At 51.5% G+C, this 21,808-nt stretch overlaps 1 protein-coding gene across 2 annotated transcripts; it reads right to left on the bottom strand.

Annotated features, from left to right (window-relative positions):
• Positions 1-972: 972 nt before the first annotated feature.
• EMX1 (empty spiracles homeobox 1) lies at positions 973-17,047 on the bottom strand. Of its 2 annotated transcripts, XM_016130600.2 has the most exons (3): positions 16,157-17,047; positions 10,185-10,369; positions 973-1,543 (listed from the first exon to the last, which is right to left on the bottom strand). In XM_016130600.2, exons 1-3 carry the CDS (start codon positions 16,674-16,676, stop codon positions 1,376-1,378), a joined length of 873 nt encoding a protein of 290 aa, XP_015986086.2. In that variant the 5' UTR covers positions 16,677-17,047; the 3' UTR covers positions 973-1,375. The 2 variants fall into 2 exon arrangements, 1 of the variants encoding a protein (XP_015986086.2); XR_001595106.2 differs by lacking the exon at positions 973-1,543 and having other exon boundaries at positions 10,261-10,369; positions 15,564-16,983.
• Positions 17,048-21,808: the final 4,761 nt, after the last annotated feature.

The raw sequence follows: 21,808 nt of genomic DNA, 5'->3' as shown, positions 1-21,808 counted from the left end.
AGGACTGACTCTGGGGGTGACCATAGGTGAAGAGGCAAGGACAAGCCTGGGGAGGGACTGGGAAACATAAGAGAAGGTGTCAGAGGTACAGGAATGAAGGCAGGGAGAGTTGGGGGAGTCAGGGAGCAATGGCCAGAAAATTGGGGAGCAGGTGAAGGCCGATGGGAGGCAGATGATTTTGGCCACAAGGGGGTGGTGGTAAATGTGATTGGTGTCTGTCCTCACAATCAGCAGAGGATTGGGGAGCATTTGGGAGGTGAAGTAGAGACAGGTCTGAATGTCATAACGAAAGGTTGTTAGGAATACAGGTTTGTTTTTTTTTTTTTAGGATGAAAAAAACCTTGGTGTGTGACAAGCAGAAAAGACAAGTGGACAAATTAAAGGGCAGGTAAACTAAAGAGCTTGGTGTGCCCTGCCTTGAAGCTCTTTCTTTGGGCACTGGTGGCAGGCCCAGCCTCCAGCACTCTCTCTGAAGCTTTAATCTGCATGGAAGGGGAGTCTCCAGGGACAGGTGAGCATCCTGGTAGGGCCAGGACTTGGGGCTGGTACTATTAGTTTCTGTGAAGGGTGCCCCCTCCACCCAGTCCTCAATGCTCCCCTTTTCCTCCGGTTTCTCCTCAACTGGAGACACCAGCAGAGTCTCTAAGCATGGGGAAGTATGCACACTCGCTCTCTCCCCCGACCCACCTGGGCCTGACTCTCATTGCTCAAAGTTTGGAAAGACCTGAGCACAGCCTCATATACAGGGCGGTCCTTCCCTATGTCTAGTCTCAGTTTCTCTTGTTGTGGAGTTGAGCTAAAGACCAGGTCAATCACCAGCAAAGGAAGGGAGTTAGTAAATTGAGTCTCCAAGGCCCCATCCCAGGCTCTCAGGCCCTGAACAAACTTACTCTGCCAGACCCCACAGGCCCCCAGAGCCAGGATCCAACACTCCAGGCTCATGGGCTCTGGAGTTGGAGCTTGATACTCGTGTCATTAAGAGAGAGACTTTTATTGTTCCCATAGGGAAGGGAGACACAGGGGATCACAAAGAACTACAACAGGCACCTGGAAAATAAATTAAAGCAGAAATGCATCAAAACAAAAAGAAAATAAGAGAAATGGAGAGTGGCTGGGAGATGGCAGCGGCCACGGGCCTGCCCAGGCAGGCAGGCAGGCAGGCTCTCTGTGGAAAAGATCAAGCAGTCCCAGGCCTCAGCCAGCCCATTTCTTGTCCCTCTGTCGGTGGTGGCCCCAGGCTCCAAGCCCTATGGGACTGTGGCTTGAGATATCCCCGCAGCCCGACCGGGGAATGGCCAGAGTCCAGCTGGGCCCACCCTGGGGTCTTGCTAGCAGCAAGCAGCACTCTGCCCTCATGGGTTCATGGCCACCCACCCTAGTCATTGGAGGTGACATCGATGTCCTCTCCGGTGGCCTGCTTGGTGGCGATGCGCCACCGGTTGATGTGGTGGGAGCCCTTCTTCTTCTGCTCTGATTCGGGCCCTTCCTCCTCCAGCTTCTGCCGCTTGTACTTTGTCCTCCGGTTCTGGAACCACACCTTTACCTGGGCCAGGGAAGGAAGGGCACAGATGAGAAACACCCAGGAGGCCCCCAGAGCAGCTACCAGGGCCTCAGCACTCACGCTGAGCTGGGAGCCAAATGGGGAAACCGAGGCCAGGGTCCTCTCCTCTGGCCAGTTGTCACCTGATGGGTCTGGAGGCCTGCTGGTCTGGGAGAGGACACAGTGGGCCAGAGAGGGGCAGTTTTCCTGTGCCTCTCAACAGAGGAGAGTGAAGGGTCAAGGAGCAGCGGAGCATCCTGAGCATCCCGTAGCCATAGTACAACAGAGCAGGAAGGCGCGGGCTCTGCAGCCTGGTGGCCCTGGATCCCTACGGGTTTCCAGAGAGGAGATAATAATCACTCCTTCTCAGGGTTGATGGGAACATAAACGAGAGGACATATGAAAAGCCATCGCATGCTCCGTTGGTCGTCTCCTCCTGACCATGCAGTTCTTTACTTGGTCTTGTTGCAGAGCCAGTCCAGACCGGATTATTCTGAGTCAGTGGGAGGGGCCTGTGTGCTGATCATCTGCTAAATTCCTTCTCCTCTCTGGGTTTAAGTCCCTGGTCTACAGGAGAAATGTTTTCTGGGGCCCTTGCATCTGCAAGGCACCTCCTGGGCTTTTGCTCCAGAGGGTCTCTGGGGGAGGTGACGCAGATTGGGCAGGGTCGCAAGGTATGGATGGTTTCCTGGAAAAGACAGCACATTTAAAAGCAACTAGTGCCAACTGCAGCTGGAGCGATCCAAGGTACCCGTGCGGGTGGTGAGTGGTGAGTCGTGTGTGGGGAATGATGGTGAGCACCTTGCTTGTGGCAGCTGCAGTGACTGCTGAGGGGAGATCCTTAAACCCTCGGCAGGGCCAAGGGCAGTCCTCAGAAAGACTACCCAGTCTTACCCCTAAGAATGGTGAAAGGCACAGGCCTTCGCCATAAAGACACACAATGGCAGCCAAAAGCAGGCCTGGCATCCAGGTCCAAGGGAGCAGTTTCCTGCCCAGGATACCCACCCTCGCAACTCCCAGACACTCCTCTCTGTTCCTTCCTTCCATGTAGACCACCTAACCCGGGGGTAACCACCCCGCTCCCAAAGGTTTCCACAGCACCATCTGCCCTGCCCTTTGATTTTAGAGCACTAGGATGGGGGTGGGGATAGCCAGTGCTAGCGCTATGCAGAGCGGCCAGCCAAGGACAGGAAGAGGTGAGGATCCTAGCCTCAGAGGGGATGGAATGAGGAGAAGGCCTTCTTCTCTCATTTCTAGGCCGGGGTTCAAATTCTTCACCTGTGTGTCTCACATCAGGTAGATGGGGAAGATGGCAGGTGTTCCAGATGCAGGGCTTCTGGATTCCATGCCCACCTTTCTTTGGGTACAGGGCTGACTGGGCCCTGGGTGGTTCTCAGCATAACCATTTGGCAGCCAGCCTGGCCCCTTCCCCCCTCCCACCCTAGAGCCTGCTGTGACTGTGCCATTCAGTAGGCGGGTGAGCTCACCCTGCCTCCTGTGCAAGGCGTGTGTGTGAGTCAGGTCTGGGTGCTGGGCTGGGGTAACACTCCTGAGAGCTCAAGAGGTTGGCCAAGGGCTAGGCATGGCCGCCTGTTGATGGGATGATCCAGGATAGCCCTGGGCAGAACCAGGAACAGAGAGCCCTTTTCTGCACCTTCTCCCATACACACATTCCCAAGGCTCCTTCCTGGAGGGAGACTCGCCTGTAGTGGGATGGACCCAGTCTTCTACCCTTGCCTGGCATCACTGGCCCAAAGAATAGAAACTTTAATGGTGTAACTTCAGGCGCAGGAGCAGCTTCCTGGCATACCCAAATGAAAGGCGATTTTCAATATTTTCTCCATGAAAACAACCAGGATCAAGGAGGCAGCTATCTAGAAATAGGTCTGTAAACCCTCTCCTCAGGCAGCCTGGCTATCTTCTGGAGAACAGCCTTGGGCCGAGTGTCCAGATGCTGTTTACAAAGACAGCATAGTAACAAGGGGATGCTTATGACTAGTAAAAATGGCAGAATGCACAGTTTGGGCACAGCATGATAACAACCACGAAAAAATAAAATCTATACACGGGGGTAAAAAAAACTAGAAGGAAATGTACCAAAAGTATGGGTGACTTTTTTTTTCTTCTTTCCACTTTTCCAAATTTTCTTTAATGCATTACTGATAACAATTCAGTTATTTTTTACTTGGAAAAGAAAAGGAACTGGGCTTTGAGTGTGGTAGGAGATAAGAGTGACACGTGTGACCTTTATAACCCAGCTAGACAACTCTGAGGTCACCCCAGAGCCCCTTCCCTAGAGGACAGAGGACTTAGGAACTAGGGCACATAGTGTGGCTACCAGCTTCTTGGGAGCCAGCCTTAGGAGGCTGTGCTTCTTCTGAACCTGTCTCCCCCTCAACCCCGCAACACCCACACACCTCTCTCTAAGCCCCAAAGGCACAGTTGGGATGTTGGCTAAAGGAACCCCTCACCCATCTGTGACCCCTCAGGATTTGGGGATAGGTTCCTTATGGTCTCCTAAGTCCCTACCTCAGGGAACGTTTCTCAGTTTTTCAGATAAGCCAGACTCTTCCAAGATTCTTCGCTTTTGCCTGAGTTACCCCACCTGAAATACTCTTACTTAGCCTTCAAAACCCTGCTCAGATGTTCTAAGAGTGGACCTGCCCCATCTGTACTTCCTTAATATTTTTCTCTAACTCAGTAACAGTGACCCCGGCAGTGCACAAATTTATTTGCTCGAAACTGTCTCCTCACCAGACTGTGGGAACCTGGAGAACCAAAGCGGTGAGTTAGCCTGCTTTGGAGTCCCAGCGGACACATTCCAGGGCTGTTCAGCCAGCTGGGCAGAGATGAGGTGATCCAGCCCTATGATCTGGGCCAGACCTGAAAAACAGGAGAAAATCAACGGCAGAGTGATTGAGGACTAATCAAAAAAGGGGTTTGGGAAGTGCTAATCGTTGAAGAGATGGGCTTCTTCTTTGGCTTAGTTTGGTGGACACTTCTACAAGATGGTCAGTTCTTAATTCTCCACATTCTGGATTGGATTAACCACTGGTAGAGGGAAGCTGGGGGAGGGAGACTTATTATTGGGGGAAACAAGGGTCAACTTGAGTCAGGCAGGATGAATGAAACTGCTGTGGATGAATGAATGAATGCATCAATGCATTAGCAGATTGATCAAGGTATGCATTGATGAATGAAGGCATTCATGTATTAATTCATGAGTGAATGGACAAATGAACTAACAAATAAGCAAACTATAGCTCCAGCCCCTATTTCAGACTTTATTTTTGAAAAATCTGCTGTTGAAATAAACCAAGTCTGGGTCCCTTCTTTTCTACCACTCCCCAAACCTAGCCCATCCCAAATGGAAGGGTCTGTGGTTCCCGCCCCCTGAATACTTTTAGGTGAATATCTGCCCTCACCTCAAGGAGTTCAAATACCCTTGTCAAGGGGTACTTGAGTCTTATAACTCTGACACAAGAAGTTCCTCCTTATGTCCTGTTATCTCTCCTGCTTTAATTTAAGACTGTGTCCTCTTGGTCTGTTATTCTCAGACATAGAGAAAGTCCTCAGACTAGATAGAGGCTTGGAGACATCAAGCAAGCCACTCCCTCAGCCTGGAGATCCATTTCTTATCATTCGATCATGTAAGCTGCTCCCACTCTAAGGTAGAGCCCAATGCCATGCTAAGCTTCTCACACTATCAAACTGAGGTCACATGTGACCCCCCATCAACCAACCATAGTCCTAACTCTTTCTAAGCCCTCTTATCTCCTCTAAGACCATCCAGGATGCTTGCCCTCACTCTCAGGTGAATCTCACAAGATTCACCTGGCTCCTCAGAACCATTCCCTCAGAGAACTACTCTAGTCTTCCTTATCTCCCCTGCCCCCTCCTGCCTCCCACTGGACTCCTAGAACTTCAATGGTGCTGAAGCTCTTGGAGAAGACCTAAAACTTAGAGAAGGGATGAGTCCATCAGAACACACAGTGAGCTAGTAACGAAGGTCTCTTGACCTTCTCTAAAATTCAGGTCACCTGGATATCTCTCTCTTATCCATCCCCCAAAGGCAGAGCATTCCAGAGCAAGAAGGGGCCCCAAGAAGTCTCCAGACCATGCCCCTAGGGGGAAAAAATCCCATATGCAGTTGACCACGCACCTGCTTCCTAACACCTCTCTCCATGCTCTCTGGCTCCAAGATAGTGGCCAGACCTGACAACTGTCCTGCTCTATCTTAATCTGCCCACCTCAAACCCTTTCTTTTCTTCCCACCAACCTAGAGTCCTATCCATCCTCCAAGCCTCCAGGACCTGAGGCCTCCTGCAGTTCTCCTGCCTCATGCAGGTCTCCCCTAAACTCCCTCAGCACACACCTGTGACTTCAGGGAGACTCACTTTGCTCAGTCTGTACATGTCCCATAAGAGTACATACTTTGCATTCAGGTCCCACCACTAAATGAGGAATCTCCAAGGCCAAGCAAGGAGCATGTTTCCACACCCTTTCCCCTCACAGCTCAGCTACACTCAAAGCCAGAAAAGGTCAAGAAGCACCTGCTGAAAGTGTTCAGAAAAGGAGGGGCAGCTGGAAACAGTACCCAATCGATCAGCCTGGAGCAACCAAATGCTTTCTGTCACTCCCCTTAAAATTAATGTGCGCCCCCCCCCCCCAAACACACACACAGAAGCTCACAAGCTGCACTCCTTGCTATCTGATGGCTTACTGGCCAGCATCTAATGTGTGCATATGATATCACCTGACCTTTGGGCATCAATCACACTAAGCCCATATGTGCCCTACATTGTGGGCACACAATGTTACACATAGCCATCACACACACACATACTCACTCAACTTGCACCCATGGTTCTGATCTGACCCCACCAGCCACCACAACTGAACTTAGATGGGCATCATCTGGGTCATACTCTACGGCTGCACCACAGTAATAAATAGCAACTGATCAGAGCCAGGAGGGAGAAGAGCCTGGGGCCGCTCCCTCCACCTCCTGGATGGATCCTCAGCCATCCCAGTACAAATACCCTACTCTCAACTACACATACATCTCTGCCCCAACAAAGAAGCTCCGGGTGCCCACCTCTCAACACTCCATGCTAAAGCTGTAGGCATACAGAGACCCCTGAGCTCTGGATTAAGACCCACACACCGATTTGCTTAACCTTCTCAGGATCTTTATCCATAGATAAAACTAGATCATCTAGATCAACAACCTAGATGAAAGTGCAAGGGAAAGATAAAAAACAGAGGAACAGGGAAGGAGCAGTGACAGCAGAGAGCAAGGGAAATGACAAAGTTAACATTCTGTACAATCAAGAGAAGTTTGCCCATTTATTTACATGTTTATGGAGCACCTATTGCTTGCTGGTCACTGAACTGGGCCCTGGGATATAGCAAGAAATAGGAAGGCTTGGCCTCTGCCACCCAGAGCTGAGATGCTCAGGCCTATTGTTTATCGAAATCACTCTGAAAGCTGTTGTAAAACTTTTCTGGGTCTCATCCTGGAATTCCTAAGAAAATCTCCTGAGTAAGGCCCAGGAATTTGTATTTTAAGATTTCTTTGCACGGTGGATATAGTCTATCTACAGACTGACATTTGGACATGGCAGACAACTAAACAACAGCAAAGTCCTGTGCATGTTATGATATGTGGGAGATATACCATGAGCTCTGAGAATTTGGTGGAAGACTTGTATGGAAGCACAGAGAAGTAGAACATTGATGAGCCAGAAATTTGGGGCCGAAAGAACCCTGGATTTCATTTCATTAAATCTTATAGATACAGCAACTGAGGCCCAGAAAGAAGACAAAGCCAGAGCTGACGAGATGATAGATAACCATTAGCAGACATAGGAATATACTATCTGTCAGTTGCTAATGGATCTATAGAGATGGAAGTTTGAGGTGGATGCTGGATATACAGAAGATTAAACAAAATAGATGATAAAGAGATAACCAATAGTTGAGTAAATAGAAGTTATGTTAGGAAGAAGATTATAATTAATAAAAAATAGGAAGTATAATATGAACAGCTTCGGGGAGGCAGTTTAATAAGAGCAGACAGAAATACATGGCTAGATATAAAACAGCTATCTGTGAGGGACAGATTAGAGAGCTTTGAGAAACAAATATAGATATTGAAGTAGAAATAGATGGCAGGGGGCTGATGGGACTGACTGATAATTGACAAGTAACTGATAGCTGAAATGGCAGATTAGCTTGCCTGGTAAATAAAGATGGATAGGTAATTAGTTAATGCTACAACCTGGGTCCAAATGATAAGTTATGAGAGGGACAGAAAGACAGCTCTGATAATAAAGGAGACTAGACATAGAAGAAAGAACACTGGACTAAGGAGTCAGGAAACCTAGGTTTGGATCTTATTATGACATCAACTTGATATGTAACTTTAAATAAAGGGGAAGGAAGAACTGGGGATGAGAACTAATATTACTCGAGTTCACATTAGGTGCCTTTAATTCTTAAACAACCTATTTTCTGAATGAAGAAACCAGAGCTTAGAGAGGTCACACAGTCAGTTAGCAAAGAGGCAGATATGGACATTGCAGCTGCCTTGCCTGGCGAGCTCTGCCCTGTCTCTTCATCTCAGAGTCCTTACCTGGTGAGACAGGCCTCTACAATGAGGTTTCTCAGGCCCCAACCTCCAATAGTTCTATTAATTTTTTTGTTCCTTATGCTAAACTCGGCTCACCTATATAGACGGAACAAGATTAGACATGAATTTTGAAGTGAAGCTGGATACTTTCTATTATTCTATCTAGTTTTTAAAAATACATGTTTGAAACATACTAAAAATGAAAGAAACAATCATTACGTTTACTGACTGGCATTATTAAGAGGAAATATTGACAGGCAGCTAGATTCAGTTTTAAAGTTAATTAAAAATGCTCTCACTGAGCTAAAAAATTAAAAGTTTAAAAACAATGACATTATTTCAACAAGTGTTAATCTGTGAATGCTGGGATTATAAACCGTTTTTGTTGTCTTATACTTCTGCAATTAAATTTTAATAACTATTTTTAAATGAAGTTAACTGTAAATACCATTCTTAAATTTATACCTTGTTTTAGATAACAATTTTAAAATGCTGTTTGCCAGGAGCGAAAGGGGGTATTATTTAATTAACGTGGGTTTTTTTTTACATCTTTTTTTAAACGGTTTTAAAAATTAACTCCGTTGTTTTATAAGCTTTATCTCTGCAGTTAGAACAGCCCAGCTAGAAAATCTGAAAAACACGGGTCCTGGAGCAGAGACGACAGCAATGTATTAATTAAATGGGGCATCAGAAGGATAGGACGACAGTAGATACCAAAATACGACGCGAGGACGAGCAGGTGAGGTTGGCCGGCTGCAGGGAGCTGGGGACGCAGTGAGGGCTTGTACTCTCCCACTAAGCCCCACTCCGATCCTCATTACTACCCAGGAGACCCCAAGCTGCCCCTCTCGCCCTAGGCCCGGGGAAGGGTGGTGGAGGGCGAGGCGAATAGGAAAGGGGTGCAGATGATAAAATGCCGACGGGGCGGGAACTGTTAGGACAGCTTGCAGACCTCTCTCTCGTTTGCAGATCTGGGAGTTATCCACGACCGCAGGGAGAAACGTCTTCCGAGGCCCAGCCAGGCACTGAAATCCGCTTCCAGGGCAGCAGCGGCCCCTCCAGCACATCGTACTCGGTTAGACCAAGAGCTTAAGCGGTGCTTCCAGTCAGCATTTATTTATGGCAAAGTCTTTAGTTACAATAAACCCAAATCGTCCCTGTAGCTCCCATCTAGTTCTTTGAAATTATTTTTCTTAATTATCTATTACAAAAGTACTACGTGGTAATCATAATTTCACCCAGTTTAAACCCCTCCAACACTACTGGAGTTTATTCTCTCTCCAAGTCAACAACCCTTCAGGTCACTGAAAACGGTCACCGAGGACCCAGAATCTACTTCCCCACCATTCTCAGGCCCCTCAGATGCGCGCGCACGTCCAGAGCCATTCCCACGGTTTCCAGAGCCCCTGCCGGCCGGCCTGCACCGAGATCAGGGGCACCCTCCGACCCCAAGCAGGGCTGGCCGCGCCCTGGCAAACCCTCTCTGTTTCTGATATCTCTAGCTTGAGGACACGTGGAATTTCTCACCACACCGCACCCACTGGTGGGCAGTCGAGGCCTCCGCCAGCTCTGCCCGCGAACTGCAACGAAGCCTGAGCCGTGAAGGTCTGGGCATCTCACGAAATCATGAGCGCCCTGGAAGAGTGGCGGGAGAAGGGGGGCGGTAATCACAGGGCTGAGTCGGCTCCAGGGTCCACTGGTGCAGCCTGTGAGTGACAGATAACCTGGCACTTCCTATGGGTTTGGGGAGCGGACTCGGGATAAGGTTCGATCCCACCTCTTGATGGGTCCTTAGGGCTTGATTAAAGTCCTGCGGCCTTTGCGAGGCTAAACACCGTGGGAGTTCCGGTACTCTAAAGACAGGCTTTGTGGGAGCTCCGCCGGAGTGGCTTCGGAACTGGGAGGCAACCGACTCTAGGAAGGACTCGTGCCGCTCCTACACCCGCCCGTCCCCACCTGCATCGGGGCTCAGGGTCGAGCGCGGGCCGCGGCTGGAGGGGTGATTATTACCTGCGTCTCCGAGAGGCTGAGGCTGCCGGCCAGCTGCTTCCGCTCCGCACCCACCACGTAGTGGTTCTTCTCGAAGGCGCGCTCCAGTCGCAGCAGCTGCGAGGGCGAGAAGGCCGTGCGGATCCGCTTGGGCTTGCGCGCGAAGGGGCCGTGCAGAAGCAGCCCGTCCTGGGGCACGTCACTGGCTGCGGCCGCCGGCAACACACGCAGGTAGACAGAGAGAAGGGGCGCCGTGAGCCTAAGCCAGGGGCCCGCCCTCCCGCTCGCACATGCCCTGGAGAGCTCTGCTAACCTCCCTAGTCCTTGATCCCCCTATGCTTTCTCCCCTTTCCTTTTTGCCACCCCTTCCTTAAGTCTGCTCTCCTCCTCGATACCCACACTCCCCACACTCCCGGTCGGGCACGCGTGGAATTGCAGCGCTGCTTGTTGGCCAGGAGGTGGGCCCGGGTCCGGTGAGGCGCTCACCAGCCCAAATCACAGTGCCTGGAGCAACCCAAGAGGCCAAGGCATGGGAAAAGTCCCTTATCTCTCTTCCTTCGCTTGTCCCATCATATTTTCCTCAAAGTTAACCCATCAAGAGTAGAGAGAGAGCTGGGTGTCAGGAAGATGATAAGGGGAACAGTGAAACTAGTAGGCATTCCCACGCCAAACACAGATTCAGGAACTAAAAGATACCCAAAGAACTCCTTTCACACCTGCTTAAACCAGCCTGAGCTAAATGCTCAGGCCACCGGCCCTTTGAAAATTCCTACCAAAAGGCCCAAGTTCTACCTTGTAAATGGTAGAAATAGGTCAGCAGCTAGGTCAACTAGCCAGGTAGTACCTGGAAGTCTAAGGTCAGGTTCTTCTTTTCTTCCCCACCACTCTCCCTCTTCCCCTTGGGTAAAACCCTGTCCCCACAGGAGACTCCCACTGCTTTCTGGTGGGAAAAGACCTTGCTTCATCCCTGAATAGTCCCCTGCTAAAAAAAACATGTTTATAAATGTCTGGAATCATCTTTCTCTCTAATATATACAGATATAGATATGTTGGTTTCTGCATGGGCGTGTGTAAATATATACTCCAGCCTCCCTACTGTCTTTTTCTCCCATCTACCATACACGATTTTCAGAGTGTGACTGTCCCTTGGCAAATGCTGTCCACCATGGGGGACTCAGCTTCTACATGCAGGAGAAGGGGCTGACATTAGACTGGATGAGGCTGGTGTGGTGAGGTCAGGAACTACGAAAGCCAAACAAACTTCTATCCACAGTCCCAGTCTCAATGAAATACCCACCCTCCACCCCGTCCAGGCTTTCACACAATCTCTGGCTTGGTTGCACATGCTAACAGAACCGGAAACAGGCACTGACATCACCCATGTGATGTCATGCAGTGGCACACAACAGTCCCCCTGACCCACCAACAATGCAGAACCCTAGATGGAATGTTTTGACAGAGTTAACTGTTGAGATTGACTGATCCAATTAATTTCTTCAGAAATGGCCACTGGTTTGACTCAATTTGACTTATTGTTTGTTCTTAAGACAATTGTTTGGATCATTCAGTTGAGATCTCCCATCTCTGAAAATTTCTCTGTAAAAGAAGCAGGGCATATAATTGAGATGCTGTTGCTAAAACTTTCCAGGTTCATGTCCCTCTGCTGGTGGAAACTGCCTGACATTACTTTCTCCAAGTCCCTGGACTTCAGACACTGACAGAGATGAACTTTATTGCTGGGGATTTCTATAGAACAGGATTGTCTAGAAGGAAGGTGCTAGTGCTTGGGGATAGGGGGACAAAGTCCCCTGACCCCAACAAGTCACTGACTTCCAGTTACCTTATCCATTTTAAGTGGCTAGATCTGTGCTGCTACAAAAGAAAGCAGGCTCACATCATAGAAAGATGGAGAGGGGACACCCTGCCCATCGCACCCGTCAAGATGGGGGCAGGCCCAGAACTCTCAGGCCTGACTACAGGAAGAGAAGTTTAACTTGTAGTCGTGAAGGGGAACAGATGGTCAGGGAGGTGGTCTGGCAGAGAGTGGTAAGAGGAAGAAAAGGGGGGCAGCTGATCCAAGTAAGAATAAGAAGGATGAAAGTCTGGAGTAGGGGCAAGTGTGATAGGCCAGAGAAAGGTGGGAGAGGTAGATGGGAAGCAGATGCTTCTTGTTGATGTTAAAATAAATTGCTTCAAAAAACAGTATTTTCTGAGTCCAGGCAAAGTCCCAACAGTGGTTTCCTCTGGACAAATGAGCTGGAGAGAAAGAGAGGAAGCCTAGCTCATGCTAGCACTTGGAGGGTTTGGTTCTAGCAGCTAGACTGGCCCAGAATGGTCAGAAGTGGGGTGGCAGTGGAGAGACCGGTAAGTATGAGTCAATGGGATGCAGAAATAGGAAAAGGCAGTGTGGGGCCGAGGAAGCAGAACTGCAGTCTATCTCAGTGTGATTTGATGGCTGTTTTATAATTTTGTGGTTTGTGTTAGTCACTTGTGTGGTGGAGTTGTCTGTATTTGTCTTTACAAACCCAACGTAGACCACGGAAGCAACAAGACATATGCATGTCCCTTCGTCTGCAGTCTGAGTATTTTAGAGGAAAGCTAGGTTGTTTTGGTGTCTGCCTCATTGAGAATGGCCCCAGTTTATTGTCATGTCCTGTTGGGGAAGATACCATGCATCTACATGCATGTGCAGAAACATTCAGGGTCCTTTTGACCCAACCATGAAAAGCAGGCGGCAGAAAAATTATTCAAGACGCTGGTAAGTGATGACAGACTTGATTTCAAAGGAAGCAGGGCTTTTCTCTGTAAGGAAGAGAATGTTTAGTACAAACCTAACCAGCCTGAGAAGCTGATCAATAGCCCCATGTTCCTGTAAGGACAAGGGTAGTGGCTTAGGTGCCTATGTGCATGAGCCTCTCTCACTCTGACCTATGGGGAGGGAGCCTTGACCATCCCTAACGCAGTTTCAGTTTCCCTTAACTGGACTAAGGGCAAAACAAGCTTGGAGCTGGAGTGCAATGTGGCCTGTTTCATCCAGTAATTCTGGGCGGTAAGAGTGGGCTGTCAGTTTCAGACAGGGACAGATGAGAAAGTAGAACAGGGCTGGCTTAGGTTTCTCTTTAGCGAGGAACTGAACCCCACGCCACCTCGTTTTCCTACAGCCTCTCTTTGTGGGCCACTTCAAGGCAATGCCTTGGAACTAGCAATAGAGACTCCCAGGCACGAGGCGGCTGGAAGTGGGAACTAGGAATCCAGAGGGCCCGAGGCTCGAGCTGCAGTCCCTTCTGCAGAGGCCGCTGCCCGCCTGGGGCCTGATGGCCAGGCGGAGGGGCCCCGGGCTAAGAGATGGAGAGGCAGCGGAGATAACCTTATTCCTCCTCCTCTTGCCGGAACAAAGGCTCTCTTTGAAGCACCGGCCCATTACCATCTACAGTCTCAGAGGGCTGAGTCTCCCACGGCCCCTCCCGATGCTGCTCTCTGGCTTGGAAAGTTCCTGCTGTCCGGGAAATAGCATCGAAGTGCAGCCAACACCCGGCCTCCACCGGCACCTCCCCTTCACGCCTCGAAAGCTGTCCCCCAGTCCTCGCTTTAGGGTTCCCGCCGGCTGGTCCCGATCGTCCTGCGCTGGCTTTTCCTCTTCCACCGCCTTGCTTAGCGGAGAAGTCGCTTTCCTGCGCGCCGGGACCGCGCTGCCGGAGAGCGCAGAGCACAGAGCGCAGACATGTTCCTTTTCGTTCGTGTGGGGTTTCGTTTCTTGTATTAAAACGGGGCTGAAAAGAGCATCGCAGAGACCGGGTTCTCTAGAAAACGCGGCACGGGAGGACCTGGGCCGGCTCGGCTCGCAGACCCGGGGCCGGCTGACCCCGCAGGGCACTCGGCTGCCGGGTCGCGCACGCTTCTACCGCGACGCTGACCGGCCCCAAAGCCAAAAGTATCAGAGTTCAAAGTCCTTCAGTGCCCAGCGGATTGCCGAGTTCAAAAATGCGGCCACCCTTGGCTCCATCTCCGCGTCCAGACACGGTTCTTGAGAGAAAAATCCAAACGTTTTCCAACTCGACAACGTGCTCCCCGGGACTGATGGCTTAGGGAGCAGCGGCAATTTCTGAAAGGATTTTGCAGAGGATTTATCTGTCCTCGCCTGGTTGGGGATGCTCAGAGAAGGAGCTGGATCTCTTGCGAGGCACCCTGGCCGGTGGACCCCCGAGTCGGCGCGGGCGAGGCCAGAGGCGGGAAAGGCGGCTCCCAGCGCAAGGCGCGGGTCGGAAGCCGAGGGCGCCGACGCAGAGGCCTTCTCCAGCGGAGCAGAGACCATCAGTCTTAGGACCTGCTCTGCCCTTTCTTCCAAGCCGCTGTCCCTCCAACCATCTTACTTAACTCTGGTCCCTCCGCCACCTGGCCTGAAGGTTTACAAACAGCCACGACTCTCAAATCAGTTGGCAGACGCTGGATTTCGAGACCCAGGCCGGGGTCCGAGCCCATGGAGGACCGAGCCCACGGAGGATCGAGGTGATTTGCTCAATTTTGAACAAAACTTAATTTTATTAGTTAACATTGATTTTAAATTGACAAGATTTTTGGCCCAAGCGCCTGACACCGTAAGCATTTTTCCCCCGGATGATTTGATCAAATCTTTGAAATCCCCATGGGAAACAAGTCTGCCCACAAAAATTCTTGTTTAAGAAATCACATTCTCTTATTCTGTGGGGTCCGTTGGGCAAGGGTCTACTAGCTAGATGGAACTGAGAAAACATTCTGACAAATCGGGACGCGAAAAAACGGTTTTCCGTGAAATAAACAGCTATAGCTAAAACTACAAGAGATCATTTTTCTCCTATTATCTAGATAATTATACCAAACATCCAGTTTACTTTGACTGTGTAGACCCGGTTTGCCGTCAGATTAGCTCCAGGAGCCGAAGCTCTAGACCTGTCCTTTTCATTTATTTCACTAAAAGCAGGGTTACCTAGCTCTGAGTGATGAAACCTCATAAGGCTGAGGTCCATCAACCCTAACAAAATAAAGCCAGAAACTAAAGCAATTGCGGCACAAATTAAGGCTACTTTAAAAAAAGAAAAGAAAAGAAACAAACTCCAACAAATTCAAGGAAGAGAACGAACTCCAACAAATGAAACTCTCTTTCCTTTGGGAAAGTCAGATAATTCAAACGTGTGTGTGTGTGTGTGTGTGTGTGTGTGTGTGTGTGTAAGGCCAGTGGGGGATCTTCATTAGCAAACCTATTGCCCAGTGCAGACGTGGAGGTTCATACTGCCTAAGACCTTAAAAGATTTTTGCCCCCGCCCCTGCCTGGGAGGACCGCCATCCTTCCCCCAGCGGCCAGGTGGTCTCCTAGAGTTCGCGAACGGCGGAGGAAGATGGTTTGCTACTGCAAACCTTTCTCACCCCGGGTCCGAAAGGCGCGTGTGACTTGGAGAAGTCGGGCGGAGGTTGTTGAGAAACATCCCAAGACAGCGGAACACTTCACACTGAACATTAACTCTTCAGTTTGCCCTGCCCGCTGCCCCTTCTTCACACAGACCCAAGACACGCGAGTGGACTTTCCCCTGCCGGGACGCATCAACGAGGGCAGATCTTGGGAGTTGGTGGTGGACCTGCGAGCGAAGTATGATCCCAGGCCCAGCCGGGGTAGAGGGAGGGCGGCGGGCGCAGCCGGACTGACTTAGCCGAGAGGGATTAAGGTAGGCCAGCGGGAGGACCAGGAGAAGCTCCAAGGATGCGCCCGGGCTTGGAGTCCGGACCCGTATCATTCCTGGGAAAGCCTGGAGGTCTCAGCATGGCTCTCTGGGAGGGAACCTAACGCGACAGAAGCACAATGGATCCAGCACGGCTCTTCCCAGCTTGGGAACTGACCTTTGCGGACCCGCAACCTTTTCGCAACAACTTCCGAACAGCCCCGCGCGCCCCCGAGCCTCCTCCACGCCACTGCAGCGCGGGCGCCTGCTGGCTGCCTAAGCTGGCACAGCGTGGGCACTCACCCTGGAAGCGGTGGCCGAAGAAGCGGTTCCGCAGGACCCAGGGGTAGAAGTGCAGGGGGTCCCGGTGCTGGGCGCTGAAGAAGGAGTGCGGGGGCTGCAGAGGGGAGGCGCCCAGCTGGTGCGCCGGGTGCACGGTCAGTGCGGGGTGGTTCATGGCCTCGGGGAACACGAGCTCGGGCCCGCCGTAGAGCGAGCGGCCCGCACCCGCGGCGGCGGCGGGGAAACCGCTCACGAAGGCCGCTTCTGCCGCGCCGGGGTGAGGGTAATTTAGCGCCGTGGGCCGGAGCGGCTCCTCCGAAGCGGCCGCCGCCAGGGGATGGGAGCCCGCGCCCCCTCCGCCAGTGCCCCCGCCCGTGCCGCCGTCCTTGGCCACCAAGGACTCGATGGTAAAGCCGCGCTTGGCTGTGGGCTGGAACATGGTCGCGGGCGCCAGAGCCGAGACAGGCAGCCGCCGGGTTCTGGGGAGCGCTTCGCGTCCTGGCGCCGCCGCCGTGCGGGATGTGCACCCAGCCAGGCACATGCACACACACCAGCACCCCTCACCTCCCCCACCCGCCCACCCGCGCTCAGCCCCTGCGGGCGAGCCAGGCGCGGAGGGGCGAGGGGCGTGTGAGCCAGCGAACGAGAAGTCGGGCCACGGCGCGCTGCTAGGCGCGCCGGCCTCTGCGGCCGAGCGGGCAGCTCCTGGCGCGGGCACTGGCGCGGGCTCCGTGCGATGCTGCGAGCTGCCTCTACAGCCTGGGGGCTGAGCCCAGCCCCCTCCCTCCCGAGGCCAGCCAGGACCGACCCCCGCCCCCGATCCTCCCAGCACTGCCCAGCCTGGCCGCTGCTGCTGCTCTGCAAGACGCAAGTTAGCGGGCACCTGCCCTGCGCTCGCCCATTGGCCGCTGCTCACCTGCCCAAGGTGGGGGGCGGGGCGGGGCGGGGCGAGGGGCGGCGGGTGGGGAAGGAGCCAGCAGTCGGAGGCAAAAACCGGACTGGAGCCTTTGCAGGGCGGTCTAGGCCTCTTCTCCCGCCTCCCTCGCCACTGGCTTCTCGTCGCGTCTCCGCCCTTTAGCTGAGTCTGGCGGCTTCCGCAACCATCTCAACCCACGCGGGAGCCGGAGAAGGTATCCGAGGGCCCAGAGGCTTGGGGGAAACTCCAGCCTCACTTCCTGGTGTGTAACTCAGTTGAACCCTTTCCACTTCGTCCCGGGATGTCATTTCAGTTCTCAGACAATCTGAACGAGTGGGGGGTGAGTGTTTAGGGTTCAACAAACAGGTTCTCCCAAGAACCAGTCCCCCACTCCCCTGGCCTCCGGAACTCTCCCGCTCACCCACCATCCGTCTCCTGGTCCGCGCGGCCTTGTTCATGAAGTTTAGCCTTTTCTGGGTGTCATGAGGGACTGCTCCAGAAAGGGGATGCTCAATTCTTTTTACAAGGGCCCAGGCCTGGGACAGTGCGAGAAGCCGCCGGGGCAGTCGCCCTGTAGCCCTCAAACTGCAGGTCGCGGGGCTCGGAAGCACCATCTTGGCCCAACCACAGCCACTGCTTGTCGGCTCGCAGCGGACGGCGGGTCTCAACGCAGGGCTATCTGATTTCCTCGCCTTCTGCGGTCCTGGGGCTCAGGTGCAGGCGGCCCCGGCCAGGCCAGGGACTAGTGGACGCGGTCTTAAATTAGAGCTAGCTGAGCAGTCGACCCTTTTTCCCCAAGAAGACACATCAGCCGTTCCAGGAACGCAGAGGCCGCCTGTCCTCCCCTGACCTTCACCTTCCACCCGCGACCGCGGAGCAGCGGACGCCTCTTTTCTGGACAATTCCCTTGTCGTACAATAACTTCCCGAGGGATGAGAGGGCGATTGGCAAGGAGAACCAGTACTCTGTAAACTTTTTCACCTGGGCCTTCAAGGCCGCAGGCAAACACCGTGTCGAGGCCTAGCAGGGCGCTGGACAGTGGTGGGGAGGCTGAGACCCGGACCCTGCCCGCACAGTGCGAGATAGGAACCGCGGCGCGTTCCTCTTCCACGCCGCTGCCGGGGTCAGTCAGAGAGGCCGATCCCGCAGCTCGGGTGCGCAGATAGGTGCTGGGCCTCTGCAAGGCCAGAGGGTCCGCGTGCTGCGTGAGTCTGTAAGGACTCCAGGCCGGGTCTTGGGACTGGCCCGCCTGAGCGCCCAGAGCCCCTGGTCCGGGAGAGCGCTCCGGGCGCCCTAGTCGCCACAAAGCGGGTTAAAGTCTATTTTCCACTCCACTGCTTCGAAAAGCCCCCGCGCGCCGTTGCCATTCCAGCCCCTTGGGCTAGGTGGGGAGGGAGTGGCGAGGGGGGGAGGTGAGGCCACCGCACCCAGCAGCCCTTCGCGTGCTGTAAAGCCCAGGGCCAAGCACCGCGGAAGTGCCCAGTAACGCCTGCGGCCGGACTCGTTAAGGAATCCGTGGCGAGCGCATGTGTCTTTTGCTGGCCACTCCGGATCATTCTGGCTCTCTGTGCTGGTCTCTCCCTCTCTCAAGTTTCGGACTCAGGCTTTCTATTTTTCCCATCTCCTGTCTCCCTGCTCCCTTACCCCGACTTTTCTTCTATTTCTTTCCCCATTTCCTTTGCCCTATCCTCAGTCCTAGAAAAGGGGAAGCTCCACTGAGTGGGGACAAGGACCTAACCAGGTCACATCACTAAGAAGGCGAGGGTGTGGAGCTGGGCAGAGGCACAGATGAGGAGAGTTTTGTTCTGTATGGAAAATGACAGGGCGGCAAGGTCCCGCAGGGGCGGGGGTTCAGTTGGATAAGCATTGCCTAGGCCTATGCTCAGGAGACAGACCAAGGGCTGGGGGCTGCGAACAAGTTGAAGCTGGCCCCAGGGCCTTGAGCCCTTAGAGGGAGCGGAATCCTACCTGTCCAGCCGCAGGTCCTCACCTCCTACCCCACCTCGAGGCTGGGCGTTGATGTCAAACTCGCTAAACTGGGCAGGTAGAAGAGCTGGGACCACACCAGGTCTTTCCTGGACTTGCATCTACAATTGGCCACATCTACATTCATTCATTCATATGGCTCTGGATATACATGGTCGTATTTAATTAGGTAGATCTTCAAAGCAACACCTTCCCTTGTGGTGCTTTCCAAATACTTTGGCATCCTTGCCCATCACTAACCCCATTTTACAGGTGGAGAAACAGACTGCATGGGACTAGTGACTTGAATCTGGTCATGGTCTGGCTTGAGCTGGGGCAGCTCTGTGGTCTTGGCTCAGGTTCCACCTCCATTCCACCCCCCTATTCTCCCCCCACTCCTACCTCCTTTCCCCCTCCACTCCCCCGCCCCACCCCAAGGCCAGCCAACTCTCACAAGCTGGGCTGTTCACAGGGTTAGGGCTGGGGTGCTGAGGTGTGCTGAATGGTGGGAGTTTTACCTTTACCCTCCCTCTCCTTTTCCTCTCTCGTAATTTTCTAATTTCTCTCTTTCCTTTCCCTCCCTTTGCAGATATTCATCCCCTACTTGATTTCCTCTATCTCTGCTTTTCTTAAGGTCTCTTCATCTGTTGTTGCTTTTCCTGCAGTAGATTAAAAAAAGAACTTGTCACCCTCAGGAGGTCTCTAAGCCTGCCACTGTGTTCCGATCCAAAATCAATGACCCTCACCCAGCCCCAATCTCTTCCTGTGCCATCTCCCCTGCCAGGTCTCTGCCAAACTCTAACCTTTCCCCCTTCCACCCTCCCCCCTACACACACAACTGAGTGTGTACACAAATGCCTTCTCTTTTCACCAGCGGACAGACACCTTAACCAAAATCTCCTGCTTCCTCCCCCATCTCTGCTCCTCAACCCTTCCTCTCCACTTTTCCTGTCTTCCCTCCCAGGTTACTGAGCTCTGCCAGTGACCAGAGTCTGGCCATGCCTTCCTTCTGCTGGAGTAACCTATTGTCCCACAAAGCTGTGGGCTGCTTACCTTCCAGTCCACACCTGCTCACCCTTTGCCCATCCGGATCACCTATCCTGGCTCTGGCCCCTCAGCAACTTTTCTCATCTCTTCCTCTATCTCTGGAACACTGTAGGTTCAAATCCTGACTCTTCTGCCTCCTAATGGTGAGCCCTGAGGCCAATAATTTTGCCTAGCTTACACATTTGTGAAATGGCAAGCACGATATGGAAACTCTGTGAGAATTAAATGAGATCGGTGTGTGGTGCACAGGACCAATGCCCGACTCCAGAGAGGCTCTCGGTAAGTGTTATTGTCTTTGACTTTTGCCTATGCAGGGAAACTTGGAAACCATCCTCAAATCTTCACTCTCTCTTATCCTCCACAACTAACCAGTCACTGGGCTTGCAGTCAAGTACTTCTCAAGTCTAATCCCCTCCCTTTTTGCTTCTTTGCTGGCTAAATTCATTCTTCACAACTCATTTCAGCTCTTCCCCGGGAAGCCCCTTCCACCACCACCCCTCACCACTCTGTCATAACATTCACCTGCAGGATAGAATTGTCTGTGTCTGTGTCTGTCTCCCTCACAAGGCTACAATGCCCCCTATCCCACCCCACAAACTATCACGGCATCCAGCACATCCTGGGCAATGTTTATCCAATAGAGCCCTCCCTTTGGTGGAGAGCTTGGTGCAATAACATCCCCAGCCTTTTACTTTCCATCTCCATCTTTCCTCTTCAGCCTACGTTCATCATTTTTCCCTGCCCTAGAAAAAGTCTTCTGTCCTCATATTTTCCTCATTCTGTTAACTTATCTCTCTCCAACTCCCTCATTGAGTCAATAAGGCTTTGCAACCTGGCTTCCACCCCATCATGTTAGGAAAATGGCTTATAGGGAGACAGTAATAAACACAGCAACTTTGCGGAGTTATTGTGAGACTGAATGAATTATAATCTCCACCCAATGGGCTTAGAGCATTGCCAAGTGCATATTAAGTACTTGATAAATGTTAGCTATTATTTTATAGAACCATGCTGTTCAGTGTGGAAGCCATGTGGTTACTGGGTGCTTGAAATGTGGATGGCCCAAACTGAGATATTCTATAAATGTTAAATGCACACCAGATGCAGAAAGCTGATCGTTAAAAAGAAATGTAAAATATTGTTAATATTGTCTGTGTTGGTTACATGTTATAATGATAATATTTGAGATAGTTTGAGGTTAAATGTATTATTAAGATTGTTTTATCTGTTTTTCATTTTTAAATGTGGCTACTAAAATATTTAACATTACATATGTGCCTTATATTTTCATTGGACAGAGTTGTTATAGAAAATACAGGTAATGCAAAAGAGTGAGAGAGGGTAATTGAGTGTGGGAGAAGGGAAAACTGAGTTTTTATAATTATTAAATTCTACCAGCCAGAAACAATCATCATGAAATTCTTGCAGTATATACTTCCAGTTCTTTCTCTCTATATGTATCTCTCTTTAAAAGGGTGTGTGTGTGTGGGGGGGGCGGATTTATACTGTACTCAGTTTTGCAGCCTACTTCTTTATAACCAATCATAAGCATCTTTGTATATCATTAAATATTCTCTATTGTTGGAAATTTATGCTGTTTACAGATTTTCACTATTTTAAACAAAAATTTGACCAATAATGCCATAGCTATATCTTAGCACGTATTGAGTATTACTTGTCTATATAAATTTCTAGCAGTATAATTCCTGGATCTGCAATATTTTTAATTTCTTTGATGCATATCA

Source organism: Rousettus aegyptiacus, unplaced genomic scaffold (genome assembly GCF_014176215.1).
Source record: "Rousettus aegyptiacus isolate mRouAeg1 unplaced genomic scaffold, mRouAeg1.p scaffold_m13_p_7, whole genome shotgun sequence".
Lineage (NCBI taxonomy): Eukaryota > Metazoa > Chordata > Mammalia > Chiroptera > Pteropodidae > Rousettus > Rousettus aegyptiacus.
Note: the sequence above shows the minus strand (reverse complement) of the source record. Positions and strands in the feature narration are given on the sequence as shown.

Excerpts from the sequence above, each read along its gene's own strand:
- EMX1 (XM_016130600.2), bottom strand. The coding sequence starts at position 16,676 with ATGTGCCTGGCTGGGTGCACATCCCGCACGGCGGCGGCGCCAGGACGC. Across the intron at positions 10,370-16,156 it reads CTTCGGCCACCGCTTCCAGG|CCAGTGACGTGCCCCAGGAC; the intron begins GTGAGTGCCCAC and ends CGGCGGCCGCAG. Across the intron at positions 1,544-10,184 it reads TCAGCCTCTCGGAGACGCAG|GTAAAGGTGTGGTTCCAGAA; the intron begins GTAATAATCACC and ends TCCCTGGCCCAG.